Raw genomic sequence first — 23,006 nt, forward strand, 5'->3', positions numbered from 1 at the left:
TAAAAGTCGTAGAAGTTGCTTGTGGGGAACAGTGTTAAATGCCTTATGAAAATCTAGAAATATGGAATCAGATTTGTGTGATTACTGTAAACGAAGTAATAAATAGAGATATTTAGTTTTTTTGTTCTAGTTGGGAGAAATGCAAAACAAACAATAAATAATATAAGATATCTGTCCTGGGATGGAAATATGAAAAACAAAATTAAGGGATTTCAGAGGGGGGCATTATCCTCTCTATGTGTAATATTTCTTTGGAGAATGAGTGAAAAAATTCTACCAATTCTGATTATTGAACATGATCCACCCTACAATAAAATAATTGTTGTAGCATCCTTTATGTAAATTCTCACAATAAATAATTAAAACATGACTTGTGTGTGTCTCCAACATGTCAAAGTCACCAGAAGTTGTTGTCCCCTTCAGCAAAAGCTTCATTGCATCATACGCAAACCATGCACTGAACTTCATATCCTCCTGTCTGCCACCAGTAGGTTTTGAAGATGTTACTTTCTGTTATTTTTCATGGATAAATTATGAATGGAGTGTATGCAATCAGACTTCTATTTCTTTTCTCAGAAACTTTAGGTAAAAGCACAGTTTCATCTCCCCACACTACATACATGTTGAGGGTCATCTTGCACACGCAATTACACTCTGCAACAAATGGCATGGAACTGACACGACACATGCACTCCCTCTTAGAGCGAGAGCTTGCAACATGTTCTGCATCATGTCAATGTGTCGCAAAATGTTATGCAGCACATTGTGGGACACTGAGCAACATTGCAGTGTCATGTAGATTGAGTGTTGTATGTCATGTTAGGGAACATTTTGTCCTATCCACAGCTTAAATATGCATGCTCTTAAAGAATATACCGAGATATAATTACCTCTGAGTCACTGAACTGGCAGTAAATAATATTCTCTGCTGAAGACATATAGCGTAGACAGGTGTAAGTGTTGTTACGTGAATCCTGACACTTGCAGGATGCTGCTTGAACACATTGCTATAACATAAAATTTGAAAAAAAAAAAGTTAAACTTATTTACATCAAAGTGGTCTTTCTTAAATTGTTACATTTCTCATCAGGTCATAAAGATCGACTGCAACAGTATTTATTGTCCCCAATGAATCAACTCCTGATCCAGAGCAGTACACAATACTGAGCTTGCATTGGAAAATTAATGTTTGTGAGAGTAGTATAATGAAGACAATATATTTCCAATGTGGAACATACTTACACTGATATCATTATCCACTGGTAAATGGCATTTTGGATCAATCGTTTCATCATTTCCTTCACCCACATATTCCACAAGAAAACCTCTTTTGTTAGTTTTGTTCACAGATATTAATAACTGTTTAAATGATTTTCCATCCATATTTATCAAAGGTGAAGCATTAGCAATATCAATAATGGTTGGTGCCAAATCTATATTTAAAACAATATCATAAATAACCTTTTTCTTGGGAATACCTGGGCCCCTAACTAACATAGGGACGCTGATATCAAATTCATATGGCTGCCTTTTATCCCAAGGTAGAGCAAACTGACCTGCAAAGGAAACATGGCTTGATATATGGACAAACAGTAAAGAATCTGTTGCTTGTAGAGTAGCAACACAATTAAGATATCAAATTAGGTTAACATACGTGAAGTACAGGTTACTGCTAGAATTCTCTCAAAGCAACCAGTAGACAAAGATAAAAAATATTTACATCTTAAGCAAAGATTTGTTGATCCTAAATATTGGAAACAGCATTACTCATTTGATCTTGAAGTAAGTACAGCTCACTCATTTACTGTTGTCAATAATATGCTATGTTCCACTTTTTTAAAAAAATCTCTCAATTGAGAGCAATGCATGTAATAACTTGAATGCATACCTATATGAAATCCATTGTCAGATGTGTAAATAATATATGTATTGTTCAGTACATTCATAGAATTTAATGTGTTTACTACTGACTCTACCATATCATCCACTGATAACAATGTTTCCCATCGTTTATGGTAATATGTATCAAGTGTTTTCAAGGTAGTTGTTGGAAGCTCTTCAGGAGGCATACGTAGAAGCCAGTGCTTGTGCTGAAGATAAAAAAGAGGAGAAATTAGATACAAATACACAATGAGTACTCAACAGAAACAATGTCCTTTTGCAGGACATTTAGTTCTCAGTTGCATCCAGTGACGCGTTAAAGGAGACAGGGCAAAGTTGGATTTTAATACAAAAAGAATTTAGACTGAAATACAATATTGCTTAAGGAATAATAAAAAACATAAATTTTAAACGGTGTGTTAAAAAAGTCTCTCCGCAGTGCCTTATGATTGTTAGCCACAGGTGCCGTATGCCGCAGTGAATATACTGAAATTAAACTCAGTGAATTACAAGTTATTAATTTATTGAATAATCATTTTTACTTACAAATTTTCACATTAAATGTCGAAAGTGCACGCATGGCTAACAATCATACGACACTGTGGAGATACTTTTTGAGCATCCTGTAGAACGAATTTGATAATAAATTTTATGTGACTTACTTTGCTGGGAACATTGAAATTTTTTGTTCTCATGGCTGTGACATGCTTGAAGTAACCACTGTAGCTTTGTGCAGGTGTGAATGGTGCATGAGGTGCTGGTGGAGCCAGCATCATAAAAAAACCAGAGGACAGAACATCTTTCTGCTTTAAGAATTCCAAGCTGTATGAGGTCTGCAAATTTTTAGAAAACCTTTACTTTCTTTTTCAATACAAAAGAGAAAATTTTAACACAAGAAAGCAATGGCTCATGCTCATATTATATGCATAAATTATGCACATCAAATCAATGAAAAAAATAAACAAATAAAATAAAATAAATAAATGAATTTACAGATATACACTTTTTTCACTTTGGTCTTTATCTTTCATTGTTGACACACAATGAAACTAAATTTTGTTAAAAAAAATTTTGCAAAAACAGGCAGATCAGAAACTTAATCCTAGATACAAGGTAGGTGCCTTGCTGAAGACATGGCACTCTTGAAATAATTGTTATGGCATGTAGCTGTGAAGCAAACTGCCATAGAAAGAAGCCCAGAAGTCACTCAAGTGGAAAACCTACTTGGTATTTCCATTATGTGGATGACATGTCCATCATCTGGTCCCATGGAAGTGGCTATCTCCATGACTTCCCTCACACATGTAAACCAAAGATGAAATAGATAGCTGTTTGGTCAGATACCAGATGTCTAGCCATCCTACAAAGCCAGATATTCAGCCAAACATTGCCATGGAGTATGTCATAATACACAGGTTTCAGCGAGTCCGCAGTAGTCAGGCGTTCAGGCGTGGATGACTGGGAAGATTTACACAAATTACAACATCATAATTCATGAGTGAAATGAGCAAATAACATGTTGATGTTGTGACAGTGCCACGACATTTAACAGTGCTGCCACGACAGTACGCGCAAACGGCGATAGAGGCGCTCCGCACCTCGGCTGAGCGCGAGAATGCCACCTAGCTACGAACGGCGCCGGCCTCATGTCACGGCATGGCAGTCGTATGAGAGAGACTGAGTTGTTATCATGTAACCAGCTATTGTTTCTAAGTTTGAATATCCACGCAATTATTGGTGATTAAAGGTTATAACACTTTTAGGCGACGAGGTCGGATATTTTTTTTTTCACTGCATTGTGGATTTGTGTGTTCGTGATGGGGCAGACATGGAACAGCTTATGCAAGCACTCATTGAACAACAAACACCACTGACGGCTGCTATTCAGGCACAACAAAAACAGCTGACAGCACAGCAAACACAGCTGTCGGCTGCTATTCAGGCGTTGTCGACGTCGCTTACTCACCGTCTGTCTTCCTCTTCTTCGCCTCCCTTCCCTCCTTACGACGAGGCCACTGAAGACTGGGAGGATTATGAGAAGTGTTTGCAGCAACACTTCTTGGCTTTCAGCGTTGTCGACGCTCCTATGTGTAAGTCGTTATTTCTATCTTGGATTTCCCCACGGATCTATCAGCTGCTATCTCAGTTAGCCCCTCTGCGGGAACCTGCCTCCCTGTCCTTCCAAGAAATGTGTGACTTATTGTCTAATTATTACTGCAAAAACATCCACGTCGTTGCCGCCAGCGTGGCGTTCTACCGGTGTCATAAACAGCCCCATCAATCTTACCGGGCTTGGGCGGCGGAACTACACGGTCCGAGTAGGAAATGTCAGTTTGTCACGGACACTCATCATGAGTCTTATGCTAATTCAATGGTTAGGGATGCTATTCTATGGCTTGCTCCTGATAAAGAAGTTCGGCAACGTGCCCTACAACTGCCAAACCCGCCGTTGTCGGAAGTTCTAAGCATTGCTCAATCCTTTGAAGTGTCGCACGCTGCTGGCGTGAAAATAGACGCGTGGTGTGATGTAGGCGCTGTACAGTCAACTTTCGACATGGACAAATTGCCTGTTTCCCAGGAGAACGAAGATGTGGCGGCAGTTCACTCGCGTCAACAACGTCGCGTTGGGCCGCCACACTCGCAGCGAAAACAGCAACCACAGAAGCAGGTTCGTTCCGCACTTCCTTCTTGTCCACGTTGTTTCGTACAGCATGACAGGGCCGTGTGTCCAAAACGTTGGGCCACGTGTAATTCATGTAGGAAAAAAGGCCACATTGCTTCTGTGTGTCAGTCCCCTAAGGTTCCTGTCGACGGGACGAGGCCTCGGACATGGATGTTAACTGTGTGCTTTCTCAAACAAATAAGTTGTTTGTTACTGTTCGTGTTCTGGATAAAGACATTCGCATGCAAGTGGACACTGGCTCTGCAGTAACTCTCATTAATTCTCGCACGTATTTGGAGTTGGGCTCCCCTCCCTTGTCTCCAGTTACGCGAAATCTGAGAACTTATAATAAACAGAAAATTCCTATTATTGGCCAGTTTGATGCTTCCACTGCCTAGTAGATAGTGTCGGAAGTTCCATGCGGCTTTTCGCGGATGATGCTGTAGTATACAGAGAAGTTGCAGCATTAGAAAATTGTAGCGAAATGCAGGAAGATCTGCAGTGGATAGGCACTTGGTGCAGGGAGTGGCAACTGTCCCTTAACATAGACAAATGTAATGTATTGCGAATACATAGAAAGAAGGATCCTTTATTGTATGATTATATGATAGCGGAACAAACAGTGGTAGCAGTTACTTCCGTAAAATATCTGGGAGTATGCGTGTGGAACGATTTGAAGTGGAATGATCATATAAAATTAATTGTTGGTAAGGCGGGTACCAGGTTGAGATTCATTGGGAGAGTGCTTAGAAAATGTAGTCCATCAACAAAGGAGGTGGCTTACAAAACACTCGTTCAACCTATACTTGAGTATTGCTCATCAGTGTGGGATCCGTACCAGATCGGTTTGACGGAGGAGATAGAGAAGATCCAAAGAAGAGCGGCGCGTTTCGTCACAGGGTTATTTGGTAACCGTGATAGCGTTACGGAGATGTTTAATAAACTCAAGTGGCAGACTCTGCAAGAGAGGCGCTCTGCATCGCGGTGTAGATTGCTCGCCAGGTTTCGAGAGGGTGCGTTTCTGGATGAGGTATCGAATATATTGCTTCCCCCTACTTATACCTCCCAAGGAGATCACGAATGTAAAATTAGAGAGATTAGAGCACGCACGGGGGCTTTCAGACAGTCGTTCTTCCCGCGAACCATACGCGACTGGAACAGGAAAGGGAGGTAATGACAGTGGCACGTAAAGTGCCCTCCGCCACACACCGTTGGGTGGCTTGCGGAGTATAAACGTAGCTGTAGATGTAGATGTAGATGCAGACAAGTCTGTTGTCAGGCCCCTCACGTTTTATGTGGTGGATCATGCGGGCACTGAAAACCTGTTCGGTTATGATGCTTTCCAGTTGTTCGGGTTCTCCATTGATGATGATGTGCAGCTCATATCTGAGGATATTCCATATCAACAGCTGGATGGATTGTGTTCTGAATTTTCGTCCATGTTCTCTGCTGGTCTGTGTCGTGCCAAGGATTTTGAAGCCCACATTACTCTTAAAACTACAGCTCGCCCTAAGTTTTTCTGGGCACACCCTATTCCGGTGGCATTGCGTGCACCTGTCAAGGCTGAGACAGACAGGTTAACAGCTTCAGGGATTCTCCTTCCTGTTACCTCCAATGAATGGGCATCCCCAATCGTGGTGGTTTCTAAACCAAACGGGAGTCTGCGATTCTGTGGTGATTTTAAAGCCACCGTCAACGCTCAGAGACTCATTGACACTTATCCTCTTCCCCGTCCTGAGGAGTTATTTACCAAACTCGCTGTGGGCCAGTTCTTTTCCAAACTTGACTTATTGGAGGTGTACCATCAGTTGCGTTGGGTGCTTCTTCCAAGGAATTTCTCATCATCAGCACTCCTTGTGGGTTGTATCAGTACCAGCGGTTACCATTTGGCGTCGCTAGCGTGCCGGCCATTTTTCAGCAGTTTTTGGAACAGCTCACGGCTTCCATTCCCAGCTGCATAAACTATCTCGATGACATTGTTGTCACGGGGGCCTCCACTGAGGAGCACCTTCACAATTTGAGTTCACTGTTTCAGGTTTTGCATTCGGCTGGGTTGAAGTGCAATCTGGACAAGTCACAGTTCTTCCAATCCTCCATTGTGTATCTTGGTTTCCAATTGTCCCATGAGGGTATACGTCCTCTACGTCAGCACGTTGCGGCCATTAACGCTCTACCATGGCCATCTACAGTCAAAGAACTTCAGGCATTTCTAAGCAACATTGCTTATTATCACAAATTCATTCCATCCACGGCGGCGGTAGCTCATCCTCTGCATCAGCTATTACGCAGAAACGTCCATTTCTGTTGGTCCGACGAGTGTGAGCAGGCTTTTGTCCACCTGAAGGCTTATTTGCAGTCGGCGCCTTGTCTTGCCACATTCCGTCTGGGTCAGCACTTGGTTCTGGCGACTGACGCGTCACAGTATGGCCTAGGGGCTGTTCTCGCCCATCGGTATGAGGATGGGTCGGAACAACCCATCGCCTATGCTTCCAAGACCCTCAACGATGCGCAACGGCGTTACTCTCAAATCGAAAAGGAGGCGCTCGCATTTTTTTGTATGGTTCTAAGTTTCACCTCATCACCGACCACAAGCCGCTGGTCTCTCTGTTCAGCCCATCGGCATCGCTTCTGGATAAGGCAGCTCACCACCTGCAACGTTGGGCCTTATACTTGTCTTGTTTTCACTATGAGATTCACTATCGCCCCACGGCCCAGCATGCCAACGCTGACACATTGTCGCGATTGCCGATGGGCCCCAACCCAGTTTTCGATCGTGATGAACTACTCTGTTTCCACATTGATGAGGAAGAACGTCGTGCAGTCGAGGGTTTTCCACGTACAGGTTCGCAGGTCGCGTCGGCTACTGTGCGGGACCCGGTCCCGCGTCACATGATTGGTTTTGTTCAACGGGGTTGGCCGGGCAGAACAAAGGGCTGGGCATCGGATCCCCTTTGCAACTACCATGCCTTGCACCTTCGTCTGTCTGTTCATGATGGTGTTGTTCTTCTGGCGACGGATGGCGCATCTCCACGGGTCGTGGTGCCAGCCTCTCTTTGAAAAGATGTTCTCAAACCGTTGCATGAAGGCCATTGGGGGATTTCTCGGACTAAGTCCCTGGCCCGCAGGCACGTTTATTGGCCTGGTATTGATTCGGACATCACCCACATGGTTGCTGCGTGTGGTCAGTGTGCTCAACAACTGGCTGCACCTCGTACAATGCCCTCTCCGTGGCCTGATCTGGCGCAGCCATGGGAACGGGTGCATGCTGACTTTGCCGGCTCCTTCTTCGGTACTTATTGGCTACTGTTGAAGTTTCCGTTTGTTGTTCGAAGTCCATCACCCAGCACTGCGGCGACGACGCTGGCTTTGTCCAAAATCTTTGCACTAGAAGGTCTTTCATCCACGATCGTCACGGACAATGGCCGTCAGTTCTCTTCGCAGGCCTTCCGTGATTTTTGTACTGGACAAGGGATTCATCACGATACAGCACCGCCCTTCCATCCACAATCGAATGGGGAGGTCGAGCGCCTTGTCCGCACTTTCAAAAGCCAGATGAAAAAATTCCTTTGTGATTTTTCCACAGATGATGCTCTGCTGCAATTTCTGAGTTCTTATCGGTTCACGCCTCTGGGTGATCGCAGCCCTGCGGAACTCTTGCATGGCCGCCAACCGCGCACTCTACTGCACCTGCTTCACCCTGTCAGGTCTTGTGCTGTGTCCCCTAGTGTGGGAAAATACTCGGTGGGCGCCGACGTGTGGGCACGAGGGTATGGATCTCGCCCTAAATGGATTCCAGGGGTGGTCAAGGCTCTTCGTGGCCGCCGGCTTTGTGAAATACGTATGGACGACGGCATGGTTGTTTGCCATTACGACCAGATGCGCCCACGTGTGGTGGCCACGCCGGTGCCACCGCCCCTTCCTTCGCCCCCACCAGCCCGAGAAGCCAGTCCTGTCGCTGCTGCCGATCTACCGTCCGTGATGATGCAGCCGACGTCACTACCGTTTCCGAATACGCCGGAACCGGCCCCAGTCGCGACGCCGCCTTCTCCGGGACCCATCTCGCTGGAGCACACCCCCAGGTCCACGACACCTATGGATGCTGCTCCGGAGTTTTCACCCATCATCTCGTCCAGGAGGCACGTTCCACGCACGAGCTTCCGTCCTGGACATTTCGGACCATACTCTCATGTCTCTTCGCGGGATCTTCTCCGGGCCTCACAAGAGGCCATGGATGTCTCCGCACTGTCCATGACTCCAAGGAAGTGAGTGTTTTTTTTTTTTCAAGGGGGGAAAAGTGTTGTGACAGTGCTACAACATTTAACAGTGCCACCATGACAGTACGCGCAAATGGCGATAGAGGCGCTCCGCAACTCGGCTGTGCACGGGAGCGCCACCTAGCTACGAAAGGCGCTGGCCGCCTGTCACGGCACGGCAGTCGTATGCGAGAGACTGAGTTGTTATCATGTAACCAGCTATTGTTTCTAAGTTTGAATATCCACGCAATTATTGGTGATTAAAGGTTATAACAGTTGACTGTCTTGATAATTAGATCAAGAAGCTCAATTCAGCATGATATGCCATTATCTCTCAATGTATTGATCTAAAGACAAGGGCATAGCTCATTTTCACTCCTTGTCTAACAGAACTATATTTTGAGGCAGTATACCTAAAGTAAATAAAGACAACAATTATGGAATGAATAGATTGTTACTTACTGTAAAGAGAACTTATTGAGTTGCAGAAAGGCACAACACATTAAGCTTTTGGCCAAAGCTTTCATCAGAAAAGAAAAACACATATGCATCCACATAAGCAAGCACACCTCACAGGCACATGATTGCTATCTCTGGCTGCTTAGGCCAGACTGCAACTGTAATGTGTTGAATGGGAGCAACAATCTGTAGTGTGTAGTGGAATGGGGAAGGGGGAGGATAGCAGGGTGTGGATGAGAGAACAGGGAACAGTGGAGTGTGTAGAGACTAGAGGTGGCAGACAGGATTGTCTAGTGTAGAGTTGAGAAGCTGAGGGGGAGGGAGGGAAGGGGAAAAAAGAGAGCAGAAAGGAGAGGACCAGAGAAGGGGAAAAGATCAGTGAGTGCACTGGCAGAGAGCACTGCACAATGAGGTGAGGGAACGTGAGTTGAGAGGAGGTGATAGGACAGAAGAGGTGGAAAGTAAATAAAGTGTTTATTTAGCAGACATGAGCAATGGGACAGTGTACCTTAACCAAATAAGGTGTTTGTTCAGCAGGTGCAAGCATTAAGAATTCTGTGTAAAGTAACTAACCGTATATCTTGCAGAAGCCTTTTTAAGGATCTTGGAATTCTTACATTCACCTACCAATACACTTATTCCTTAATATGATTTCACTGTAAAGCTGCATGACAAGTAATAATGTTCTTTAAATTGGACTCAGTATTTACAGATGTAAGTAAATATTTTCTTTGAAAACATACTGTTGTAGTCAAGTAAATATTAAGCTATCAATAGCAAATACCATCAGCTATATAGCACAACGGATATGGTAACAATATTTTTTGAATTAGCAGCTTTCTCGTTTACTCAGTTAAATTTAGCTATCATAAGCATAAATAGCATTAAGCATTACAATGATAGTTTGCTGTTGATATAGCACAGAAATTAAATTTCCGTGATTTCCTGGCATTTAGTTAATGTATACCTTGTGTTATTCCACATTCAAGAATGTTGTCCTTCTTGGTGGTATTTATGAAACATGATGGATGGATGGATGGATGGATGGATGGATGGATGGATGAAGGAATATATCCTTTAGCTGTGTGTGTAAATAATTTCATTATTATATGTGTTCATGTTGCCTCAATAGCAGGATTGTGTTTTGATTTCTTCAATTCCTAATGTAGACTGACTGGCTGTTGCTCAGTTAGACTGGAGCTAATTATCAAATAAACATTCTGTCCTCTGGCATCTTGTGGCATTTTCAATGGGTCGTTCCACAGATATAGCCCACATTGTTTCTGTAATGAACACTTTGCCATGTTTGTCAGCAATGTGTATTACCCATTTTAATTTATTATCACAGTCAGAAAAGGAATCTAAATGCAAAAACCATTCAAGACCTGAGGATTTCTGAGTGAGCAGTAGTTTGCCACTAGAACAAAACAAACATGTGCCTCAAAAAGCTGTTGAACTAATGCAGCAAAATGCTGTATTAAAATCTCTACAGTTTGAGTTTCAAATTATCATTGTAAAGCTGGTCAACTTGGGTACTGACTGGATATAACAAATTATCAACAAGTTTTTCAAGTCAGCCTACCTCATGTGATATCTCAGATTTAGAAAGATACTCACAATCACATCTGTCAAGTAATCACCCTCCTGATCTCCATGTTGAACTCTGCTTCCATTGACAGAGAGAGTGTAGTTATAATAACGGGAATTTCCAACAAGTCCAATCCACCAGTCCCATCCAGGTGGAACATGTGCAGTTCCCTTCTCTTTCCTGCCATACTGCAATGGATACAACAGATGTACTATCATACACTTAGACAAAACATGTACATTTTCAAATTTTTATATTTTATAATTTATGCTTCACTTATTTCTTTTTCATTTTCTTTCACACAAACTTGTTACTAAATAATTGATTCAAAATATTTTCACTGTGATACTGCAATGCAAAACACAAAATAAATATTTTAAATTTCTTGCCTCAGAAAAAGAAAAGCTTTACTTACACAAAAACGTACAGTTGACTAAATTTTGACCCAACTAAGTTTACAATTCAGACAAGAGACCACAAAACAATGGTACTATTTGGATGCCTATATCACTATGCAAAGTACTTTGTTTCACAACCATAACTCACATTTATGACCTTTACAGGGACTTTTACCTTTCAACAACAGTTTCTTATAAAATTTATATCACAAGTTGGCAAACATATGCCATTTACTGCCTGAGAAGTGGGGATGGTTGGAGGATATCAGTGTTTTTGAAGATTAAATGCTGCAGTTACCCAGAAATGCAGTTCAAATTAGAACAATCATGACACACAGAGAGAAATAATGATATGACAGTAGCAACAGATGCAACCTGATAAGGTGTAAGACTATCAGTAGCAGACAGGGAAGACATAAAAAAAAGGACAGACTGCAACAAGAAGTGTTAGGATGACAAGGAGTGGAGGCAACAGAGAAAAACATTTAAACTTGCAAGACATGTATATGTTGAGCTGTCATTCTAATTACTTTTTGCTTGGATGATAAATTATTCAAACATATAACATGATGTGATACCACAGAATGAAAACATTTTAAACATAATTTCTGCTAATCAACTGGTGATAAAGACATTTTTAGGGTGAAATGCACCAAGTAACTTGCACTTAAATGTAATTTTCTGAGGTTCACTTGAAAGCTATGACTTGTAATAATCATGTATTTTAACAGTTTTACATGTATTTTTGCTATGGAAATGAATCAGCAAGAGGGGAGCCATAGAGGTTAATATACCTATCCAGTAAACGTTTTTCTGGAACAGTATACAGAGCACATAAAACTGCAGGTGTGTGTCGTATTTAACAGAAGGCTTTTATACACAATGACAAGCATATAAACTACATGACAACATTCTTAAACCTCTGCTTGCCACACACTGGTAATGGCAACAATTTCTAAAATCAAAATATGACCTGGCTACCTTCTGGCTATGAAAGTTGATTTAGGACCTTTGGCAACAAATGAAGAACAAAATTACAAATCAAATATATATTGTCTTCATAGATTGTAGATGATGAATTACCTGAATGATAGTATGCTTATAGTGCCATTACTACAGTCTTATAGAGGCCACCTCATTTTTGATTCTCCAAGCACATCAGGAGTTGCTGTTGTCCTGGGTTCTGAGCAACCTATCATTGACCCCCCCCTCCCTCCTTCCAACCCTTCTTTCCTACATTATTCAACTTCAGATACAATGCACAAGCTCTCATGTAACAAATATGAGGTATCTGCTGCACACTACTTAAGGAAACCAATTTGGCATATGCTATAATCAGTTTAGATAAACCATGAAGTAGCTAAACCTGAGTGTCCAAACAGGGTTTCAGAACTTGACTTTCCCAAACATAAATCAAATGTTTCAATCACTGCACCTCTTCACTCAAGCTAAACTTTCGATGTACCTGAAACGGAAAGTTTGTCATCAGTTTGTATTACCAGTTGTGACTTGAGGATAGTGAGATGTGGACTTACAATGCAAAACCATCAGATCCCAGTTTCTCCACCATATAGAAAGCTAACAGTGGTCTGAGTACAGTTAAAATGATTTGTTTGAACTACAAGTATCAGATAAAAGCAGCTGAGTACTACAGGAGGAGGAGCAGTGGTCTTTTTTCATAGTAGCCATTGTTCCCCTGTTTTAAATAATAGCTATTTTTCTCATAAAGTACATGTATAAAGTGTTGTAGAACTAATTATTATAATTATCAATTTGAGTAGTTTAGCACTAGATATAATTTGTTATTAGTACACTTCACCAAAGTATCCAGCAGTTGTTCGTGTCTAGCTGTTAATGTATAACTTGACTCGTTCCACATCCCTAAAGGGACTCCTTCCTGATGTGGTTGATGAAACACAATGTGTGAATGAATGAATGAATGAATCTACATCTATATCTACATCAATAATCTGCAAATCACATTTAAGTGCCTGGCAGTGGGTTCATTGAACTACCTTCACAATTCTCAATTATTCCAATCTTGCACAGCGTGCGGAAAGAACGAACACCTATATCTTTCTGTACGAGCTCTGATTTCCCTTATTTTATCGTGGTGATTGTTTCTCCCTATGTAGGTCAGTGTCAACAAAATATTTTTGCATTCGAAGGAGAAAGTTGGTGACTGTAATTTCGTGAGAAGATTCCATTGCAACGAAAAATGCCTTTCTTTTAATGATGTCCAGCCCAAATCCTGTATCATTTCTGTGACACTCTCTCCCATATTTCATGATAATACAAAACGTGCTGCCCTTCTTTGAACTTTTTTGATGTAATCAGTCAGTCCTATCTGGTAAGGATCCCACACTGCGCAGCAATATTCTAAAAGAGGATGGACAAGCGTAGTGTATGCTGTCTCCTTAGTAGATCTGTTACATTTTCCAAGTGTCCTGCCAATAAAATGCAGTCTTTGGTTAGCCTTCCCACAACATCTTCTATGTGTTCCTTCCAATTTAAGTAGTTCATAATTGTAATACCTAGGTATTTAGTTTAATTTACGGCTTTTAGATTAGACTGATTTACCATTCCTTTTAGCACTCATGTGGATGACCTCACACTTTGTTATTTAGGGTCAACTGCCAATTTTTGCACCATTCAGATATCTTTTCTAAATCGTTTTGCAATTTGTTTTGATCTTCTGATGACTTTATTAGTTGGTAAACAACGGCGTCATCTGCAAACAACCTAACATAGCTGCTCAAATTGTCTCCCAAATCATTTATATAGATGTTGTTGTTGTTGTGGTCTTCAGTCCTGAGACTGGTTTGATGCAGCTCTCCATGCTACTCTATCCTGTGCAAGCTTCTTCATCTCCCAGTACCTACTGCAGCCTACATCCTTCTGAATCTGCTTAGTGTATTCATTTCTTGGTCTCCCTCTAGAATTTTTACCCTCCATGCTGCCCTCCAATACTAAATTGGTGATCCCTTGATGACTAACAATACCAACCGATCCCTTCTTCTAGTTAAGTTGTGCCAAAAACTCCTCTTCTCCCCAATTCTATTCAATACCTCCTCATTAGTTATGTGACCTACCCATCTAATCTTCAGCATTCTTCTGTAGCACCACATTTCAAAAGCTTCTATTCTCTTCATGTCTAAACTATTTATCCTCCATGATTCACTTCCATACATGGCCACACTCCATACAAATGCTTTCAGAAACGACTTCCTGACACTTAAATCAATATTTGATGTTAACAAATTTCTCTACTTCAGGAACGCTTTCCTTGCCATTGCCAGTGTACATTTTATATCCTCTCTACTTCAACCATCATCAGTTATTTTGCTCCCCAAATAGCAAAACTCCTTTACTACTTTAAGTGTCTCATTTCCTAATCTAATTCCCTCAGCATCACCCGACTTAATTAGACTACATTCCATTATCCTCGTTTTGCTTTTGTTGATGTTCATCTTATACCCTCCTTTCAAGACACTGTCCATTCCGTACAAAAGCTCTTCCAAGTCCTTTGCTGTCTCTGACAGAATTACGATGTCATCGGCGAACCTCAAAGTTATTACTTCTTCTCCATGGATTTTAATGCCTACTCTGAACTTTTCTTTTGTTTCCTTTACTGCTTCCTCAATATACAGATGGAATAGCATCGGGGAGAGGCTACAACCCTGTCTCACTCCCTTCCCAACCACTGCTTCCCTTTCATGTCCCTCGACTCTTATAACTGCCATCTGCTTTCTGTACAAATTGTAAATAGCCTTTCGCTCCCTGTATTTTACCCCTGCCACCTTCAGAATTTGAAAGAGAGTATTCCAGTCAACATTGTCAAAAGCTTTCTCTAAGTCTACAAATGCTACAAATGTAGGTTTGCCTTTCCTTAATCTTTCTTCTAAGATAAGTCGTAAGGTCAGTATTGCCTCACGTGTTCCTACGTTTCTATGGAATCCAAACTGATCCTCCCCGAGGTCGGCCTCTACCAGTTCCTCCATTCGTCTGTAAAGAATTCACGTTAGTATTTTGCAGCTGTGACTTATTAAACTGATAGTTTGGTAATTTTCACATCTGTCAACACATGCTTTCTTTGGGATTGGAATTATTATATTCTTCTTGTAGTCTGAGGTAATTTCGCCTGTCTCATACATCTTGCTCACCAGATGGTAGTTTTGTCAGGACTGGCTCTCCCAAGGCTGTCAATAGTTCCAATGGAATGTTGTCTACTCCGGGGGCCTCGTTTTGACTCAGGTCTTTCAGTGCTCTGTCAAACTCTTCACGCAGTATCATATCTCCCATTTCATCTTCATCTACAGCCTCTTCCATTTCCATAATATTGTCCTCAAGAACATCGCCCCTGTATAGACCCTCTATATACTCCTTCCACCTTCCTGTTTCCTTCTTTGCTTAGAACTAGGTTTCCATCTGAGCTCTTGATATTCATGCAAGCGGTTCTCTTTTCTCCAAAGGTCTCTCTAATTTTTCTGTAGGCAGTATCTATCTTACCCCTAGTGAGATAAGACTCTAAATCCCTACATTTGTCCTCTAGCCATAGCCATGCCTGCTTAGCCATTTTGCACTTCCTGTCAATCTCATTTTTGAGACATTTGTATTCCTTTTTGCCTGCTTCATTTACTGCATTTTTATGTTTTCTCCTTTCATCATTTAAATTCAGTATCTCTTCTGTTACCCAATGATTTCTACTAGCCCTTGTCTTTTTACCTACTTGATCCTCTGCTGCCTTCACTATTTCATCCCTCAAAGCCACTCATTCTTCTTCTACTGTATTTCTTTCCCCCATTTCTGTCAATTGTTCCCTTATGCTCTCCCTGAAACTCTGTACAACCTCTGGTTTAGTCAGTTTATCCAGGTCCCATCTCCTTAAATTCCCACCTTTTTGCACTTCCTTCAGTTTTAATCTACAGTTCATAACCAATAGATTGTGGTCTGAGTCCACATCTGCCCCTGGAGATGTCTTACAATTTAAAACCTGGTTCCTAAATCTCTGTCTTACCATAATATAATCTATCTGATACCTTCTACTATCTCCAGGGCTCTTCCATGTATACAACCTTCTTTCATGATTCTTGAACCAAGTGTTAGCTATGGTTAAGTTATGCTCTGTGCAAAATTCTACCAGGCGGCTTCCTCTTTCATTTCTTAGCCCTAATCCATATTCACCTACTATGTTTTTCCTTCTCTTCCTTTTCCTACTGTTGAATTCCAGTCACCCATGACTATTAAATTTTCATTTCCCTTCACTACCTGAATAATTTCTTTTATCTCATCATACATTTCATCAATTTTTTCATCATCTGCAGAGCTAGTTGGCATCTAAACTTGTACTACTGTAGTAGGCATGGGCTTTGTCTCTATCTTGGCCGCAATAATGCGTTCACTATGCTGTTTGTAGTAGCTTACGCTCAGTCCTATTTTTTTTATTCATTATTAAACCTACTCCTGCATTACCCCTACTTGATTTTGTATTTATAACCCTGTATTCTCCTGACCAAAAGTCTTGTTCCTCCTGCCACTGAACTTCACTAATTCCCACTATATCTAACTTTAACCCATCCATTTCCCTTTTTAAATTTTCTAACCTACCTGCCGGATTAAGGGATCTGACATTCCACGCTCCGATCCGTAGAACTCCAGTTTTCTTTCTCCTGATAACGATGTACTATTGAGTAGTCCCCGCCCAGAGATCCGAATGGGGGACTATTTTACCTCCGGAATATTTTACCCAAGAGGATGCCATCATCATTTAATCATACAGTAAAGCTGCATGCCCTCGTGAAAAATTATGGCTGTAGTTTCCCCTTGCTTTCAGCCGTTCGCAGTTCCACAACAGCAATGCCATTTTGGTTAGCATTACAAGGCCAGATCAGTCAATCATCCAGACTGTTGCCCCTGCAACTACTGAAAAGGCTGCTGCCCCTCTTCAGGAACCACACGTTTGTCTGGCCTCTCAACAGATACCCCTCCGTTGTGGTTGCACCTACGGTATGGCTATCTGTATCGTTGAGGCACGCAAGCCTCCCCACCAACGGCAAGGTCCATGGTTCATGGGGGATGGGGGTTATATAAATAACAAACAGCAAAGGGCCTATAACACTACCTTGGGGAACACCAGAAATCACTTCTGTTTTATTCGATGACTTTCCGTCAATTACTATGAACTGTGACCTCTCTGACAGGAAATCACAAATCCAGTAACATAACTGAGACGATATTCCATAAGCACGCAATTTCACAACAAGCCGCTTGTGTGGTACAGTGTCAAAAGCCTTCCGGAAATCCAGAAATATGGAATCGATTTGAAATCCCTTATCATTAGCACTCAACACTTCATATGAATAAACAGATAGTTGTGTTTCACAATGAAAGAATACAAGAACTGAGGGTTGGCTGAGTAAACAATGGAGGGATACACGGAAGGAATTCCTAGGACAGTGAACTGAAAATGAAATTGAGGTGGACAAGGTAAGTATCTACATGAAATTCTACAAGATAAAATCGAGGTAACAATATTAATGGAAAGTGAGTATGTGACAGAAGATGGGCAGAAGAAACATGAATGCATACAGCTGAAGACTTAATGTATGGGGAAGTACAGAGAAGGCCTGTATATGACAATGGATGTCACACAACAGACAGTGACATTTATAAGTCTGTAAGCATTGTTTTGCACAAGTATCCCATGTTCAACACCACATGTGCTTCCAATGTTGTATGATGGCAGGTGCTCAATACACAATGGTTGATAAAACATTTACTGGCCAGTACATTAACCCAATATGAGTTTACTGATAATTCTTAATGATAACTAATCCAAAACGATGGCATTCTCTCAGTATTTGGTTCTTCATGTACTTTTACTAATTCAACATTACCACAAAAAGAAATAGTTTATAAATCATTTTCAAACTTATAAACTGGTGGGTATCATAAATAATACAACAGAGAATGACAAGAGTCCAAACACAATTTTTGGTATCACAAACTAGGTGACGCATCAGACACTTAAATGGGCAGAATATTATTCTACTCCCTGTCTAGCCACCCACAGTAATGTCTCTAATGCTTTCCCCAAATCACTAAAGTTGACTGACAGCATGATACCTTGCAAAAAGCAACAGTCAGTTTCATGTGCCATGCATGTCCTATCTAAGCTCATACTCTCTCTAATAGCGCTACTGCTAGTACATTGAACAGCAATTTGCCTGTCAAAATATTTTTATCATACTGCAATCCAAGTATGTTTCTTTTATGCAAATCTATGTTCAGTCAAACATGTATGTAATTCTCAGCAGAATAGAGTCATAACGAAATTGAAAGTACTTTTAATATTAGTTAACCAAATCCATTAAGATTAAGTATTTATTATGCTACACTTACGATGAACAGTGTTAGTATCAGGCTAATTTAAAAACAACTTAGTAAAATTTCCATATTATTGTTATTTATCTTGATTTCCTAGACACAAATGAGAATGAGTATGTTCTTGAAAGAGAACAGATAACTTACTGACCTGATTGAGGTATTTTCCAGCATAAAATGTTTTATAACCAAGAGATCTCAGAGGAACTGGTAAAGCATATGGTTCCAGTTCATTTTGCCATTTCCTCCCAAAACAATTCCCTTCAAATGAATTGTTCACAGTGCGATGATTATGCTGGTAAAGGCCCGTTAAAATAGATGTTCTGCTGGGACAGCATATAGGTGTCGTAACGAACTGTAAGAACTCAACAGGTCATTTCATTGCAGGCAACAGTAAATGTCAAAACAGTGGCAGGTTACAATGAGTCCTTCAGTCCTATCTATACAAGCAGTGAAACATAGTTGCTATTTACAAGCTTCTCTTACACTTATTTAAACTTTTCTTATGTTCTGTGTTACAAACATAATTTCAATCTAAAGGTATGATGCACCAAAACATTATGACCAATTGCCTATTAATGTGTTGGTCCATGATTCTGCATGGCATGGATTTGACAAGTCCTTGGTAGGTTTGCGGAACTATGTGGCACCAGATTTCTATCCACAGGTCATGCAATTCCCTTAAAGTATATGATGATGGTTTGCAAGCATGGAGCTATCAGTTGATAAAGTACCAAATGTGTTCCAGTGAGTTCAGATCAGGCACATTTGGTGGCCAAGACACCAACACGAGTTCACCATCAGGATGCTCAAACCAGTCTAACATGATTCAGACAGTTTTCCTGTTAGAAGATGCCACCATCATTGGGAATAAAATCAAACATGAAGGAATGCAGCCGGTTTGCAATAATGGTCACATAATCCACAGCTGTGATGGTGACTCCGATTACTATCATAGGTCTCATGGAAGGGCAGGTGAATGCCCCCCACAGTACAATACAGTCTCCAGTGGCCAACCTGGCGTAACAAGAAACATGATTCACTTGACCAGGCAACACATTCCCATTGAGCAATGGTCCAAACTCAATGATACCATGCCCACTGAAGTCTTAATTGATGATATTGCTGGGTGAACATAGGCACATGCTGCGGAGCCGCATGTTCAAAAATATGCACTCTGAAATTCTTTTGCCTGCATTAGAATTGTAATTTGTGATCAGGTCTGCCTCAGTTAACCATCTATCCTGCTTTACAGTGCAGGCAAGCCTCCAACCTTCACAATCAGTCTGATGTGTTGACAACCAACACCTTGTCACCTACTCGTGGTTTTAACAGCTTTCAAACAGTTTCCATAGATGCTCACCACAGCAGCATGCGAACAGATGACCACCTCTGCTGTTTCTGAAAGTTTGGTTTACAAATGCTGGGTAATAACAATCTGCAATTTGTCATAGTCACTTCACCAGCATTCAGTCTCTTTTTTGGACAATGGTCGTATTGTTTTGGCTCATCAGTGTATGTTAACATGTTCAGACAAGTACTTTCCATAAATTGGTTTTGTTAAATGTACTGTATGATGGAAGGAGAAGTGCTAGTTAAACTATCACAAGGTGTTACTTAGCTCACACAGTTGGGCATAGAAATATACTGTAGCGATAGAAATTCAGCACTCAGCCAGTCTCACATTCTGTTCACTTCTTTATAAACTATATTTGCATCTTCAAAAATGACATTTCTGACATGTGTGCCAAATGCTTTCCCAAACAGAATGAATACGTATGTGTTTGTAATAAGACTACAAAAACAGAGTTTCTTGTAAAGTGCCCTACTTTAAAAATTTACTTTGTCCTCCAGATGAGTGTATGTTTCAAAATGACACATCAGAAATGTATGTCAATAATCACTTTTTCAGTTTCTTTGCACATGCAGAAATGACAATATGTTGTCTGAAAGCTCCCTTTATCAAGTATATTAAGAGTACAGACAGTGGAAAGTCCAAGTAGGAATATCAAAAATATTATGAAAAGGATATATTGCTACTCACCATAAAGATGACATGTTAAGTCACAGACAGGTACAACAAAAAGATTGTTACACATTGAGCTTTCAGCCTGAGCCTTCTCCAGAAAGCAAACACACAAATTTGCACAAGCACACCTCACACACACATGACCACTATCTGAACCGAAGCAGGAACTCGGAGTGTGGTTGGAGAAAGAGGAAGGATAGCAATGTATAATGGAAGGGGAAGGGTGAAAGGGTAGCAGTGAGCAATGCTTGGCAGAGCATGGAGGGGCTGATGGTGGCAAGACATTATGAATTGCAGAATCACAGTAACTACATGGTGTAAGACCTCTGCCAATTGTCTGACTCCTCCACCTATACACTCTGCTATAGTCATCCAATCCCAGAAGTCTCACGTAACATCCAACCCTCGTTTAAAGCCTTAGGTGTCCCCCCCCCCCCCCCCCCCGGAACCTATCCCCCAAATTCATTTCCCTTCTCACCCCTATGACACCCCACACATCCACCTTTTACATGCTCCCCAAAATCTACAAACCCAACAATCCTGGATGACACAATGTAGCTGGTTACTGTACTCCCACTAAAAGAATTTTGACCCCCATTGACCAACACTTCCAGTCAATCGAGCCTCCCATGTCAAAGATACCAACCAGTTCCTTCACTGACTCCCACCATCCCCACACCTTTACCTCTTGGACCCTTACACGTCACTGTTGACATCACTTTCCTATACACAAACATCCCTCATGCTCATAGTTTCCCGCTAATGAACACTAACTCTCCAAAAGTCCCTTTGACTCCAAATCCTCTACCTCATTCCATATACACCTTTACTTTATCACATAATTACTTTTGCTATTAAGGGAAGGTATATAAACAAATCCGCAGCACAGCAATGACACCATTCTATGTCATTCTGTCTATGGGCCATCTAGAGGAAACCTTTCTAGCCTCCTAAATCCCTGCTGTGGTTCATGTCCATTGATGACATCTTCATGATCTGAACTCAGTGCCAGGATACCCTATCCTCATTCCTTCACAACCTCAACACCTTCTCTTCCATCAGCTTCACCTGGTCCTCCTCACCTTCCTTGACGTTGGCCAGGTCCTCTTTGATGGCTTCATCCATGCCTCTGACCACATTAAACCCACGACCCACCAACAGTACCTGCATTTCAACAGCTGCTATCCTTTCCATACCAAAATAAACTCTCCCATACAGCCTGACCACTCTGGGACAGCATATCTGCAGTGACAAAAACTCCCTTGCTCAGTATGCTGAATATATGACAAAGGCTTTACAGACAGGTTCTACCCCCAGACCTAGTCCTCAAACAGATTTCCTGTTACATATAAATCCTCCCCCCCCCCCCCCCCCCCAAAGAACCAGATACAAAGGAGCACCTCTTTTGACACTGAATACCACCCAGACTGGAATAACTGCTCCATGTCCTTAATCATGGCTTTATTATTATTATTATTATTATCATCTTCATCATGCACTGAAATGAGGGACATCCTAATCCAAGGTTCTTCCCAGCCCTCCTAAAGAATTATTCTGTCTTCCACCCAAGCCTCCACAGCATCCTAGACCACACCTATGCCACTCCCAAACCCAACCCCTTGCTATAGGGAAGACCCATGCAAGACCTGCCCAATCCACACACCCAGCTCTTCCTATTCCAGCCCTGTCACAAGCTTATCCTATCCCATCAGAAGTCAGGCCACTTGTGCAAGTAGCTATGTCATATAGCAGCCGAGCTGCAATGATTGCACAGGTTTTCTATACAGATATGACTACTGACCAGCTGTCACTGGGGTGAATGGCCACTGCCAAACTGTGGCCACAAGTGAAGTGGAGCACCTTTTGGAACAACATGCAGCTGAATATAACATGGCTTGATTTTAATAGCTGCTTCATAGCCTGGTCTATCTGGATTCTCCTCTCCACCACCATCTTTTTTGAACTGCACACATTCTCTGCTCCTGAAATTATCCTGGCCTCAACGTATAGTAATCTACTGTCCCCACACCCTCCACTCTACAGTTTCCATCCCTTCTGTCCTATCACATCCTCCCAATTCATGCTCCCTTACCCTCATTGAGAACTGCTCTCTGGCCCCATAAAATAAGTACACTATACTAAATTAATTAAGCTGCACAAATAATTTTGTTAAATTTATTTGACAAATTTCTTGACCACAGCTTACATTCATGAGGTGCAACTACCGCAAGAGCTAACAGAAATGCTTGCAAAGAACTTGCTGGAAGAAGATGAACAAAAGACAGAGTGTGAATTATTTGTCCGAACTGTCATATGGAAGTTATACATCAGCAGATGTTCATTAGTATAACAA

The 23,006-nt window shown here is 41.5% G+C and overlaps 1 protein-coding gene across 2 annotated transcripts in view; it reads right to left on the bottom strand.

Moving 5' to 3' along the window:
• The window catches only part of LOC126456981 (N-acetylglucosamine-6-sulfatase-like), a 73,385-nt gene that overhangs the window by 2,545 nt on the left and 47,834 nt on the right, over window positions 1-23,006 (bottom strand). For both annotated transcript variants that reach the window (XM_050092936.1, XM_050092937.1), the window contains exons 3-8: window positions 18,776-18,979; window positions 10,873-11,031; window positions 2,544-2,714; window positions 1,889-2,090; window positions 1,243-1,556; window positions 891-1,007 (exon numbers count right to left, since the gene is read on the bottom strand). In XM_050092936.1, coding sequence (XP_049948893.1) covers window positions 891-1,007; window positions 1,243-1,556; window positions 1,889-2,090; window positions 2,544-2,714; window positions 10,873-11,031; window positions 18,776-18,979 — 1,167 coding nt within the window. The remainder of the gene's footprint in view (window positions 1-890; window positions 1,008-1,242; window positions 1,557-1,888; window positions 2,091-2,543; window positions 2,715-10,872; window positions 11,032-18,775; window positions 18,980-23,006) is intronic.

This window comes from Schistocerca serialis, chromosome 2 (assembly GCF_023864345.2).
Source record: "Schistocerca serialis cubense isolate TAMUIC-IGC-003099 chromosome 2, iqSchSeri2.2, whole genome shotgun sequence".
NCBI classification, from domain to species: Eukaryota; Metazoa; Arthropoda; class Insecta; order Orthoptera; family Acrididae; genus Schistocerca; species Schistocerca serialis.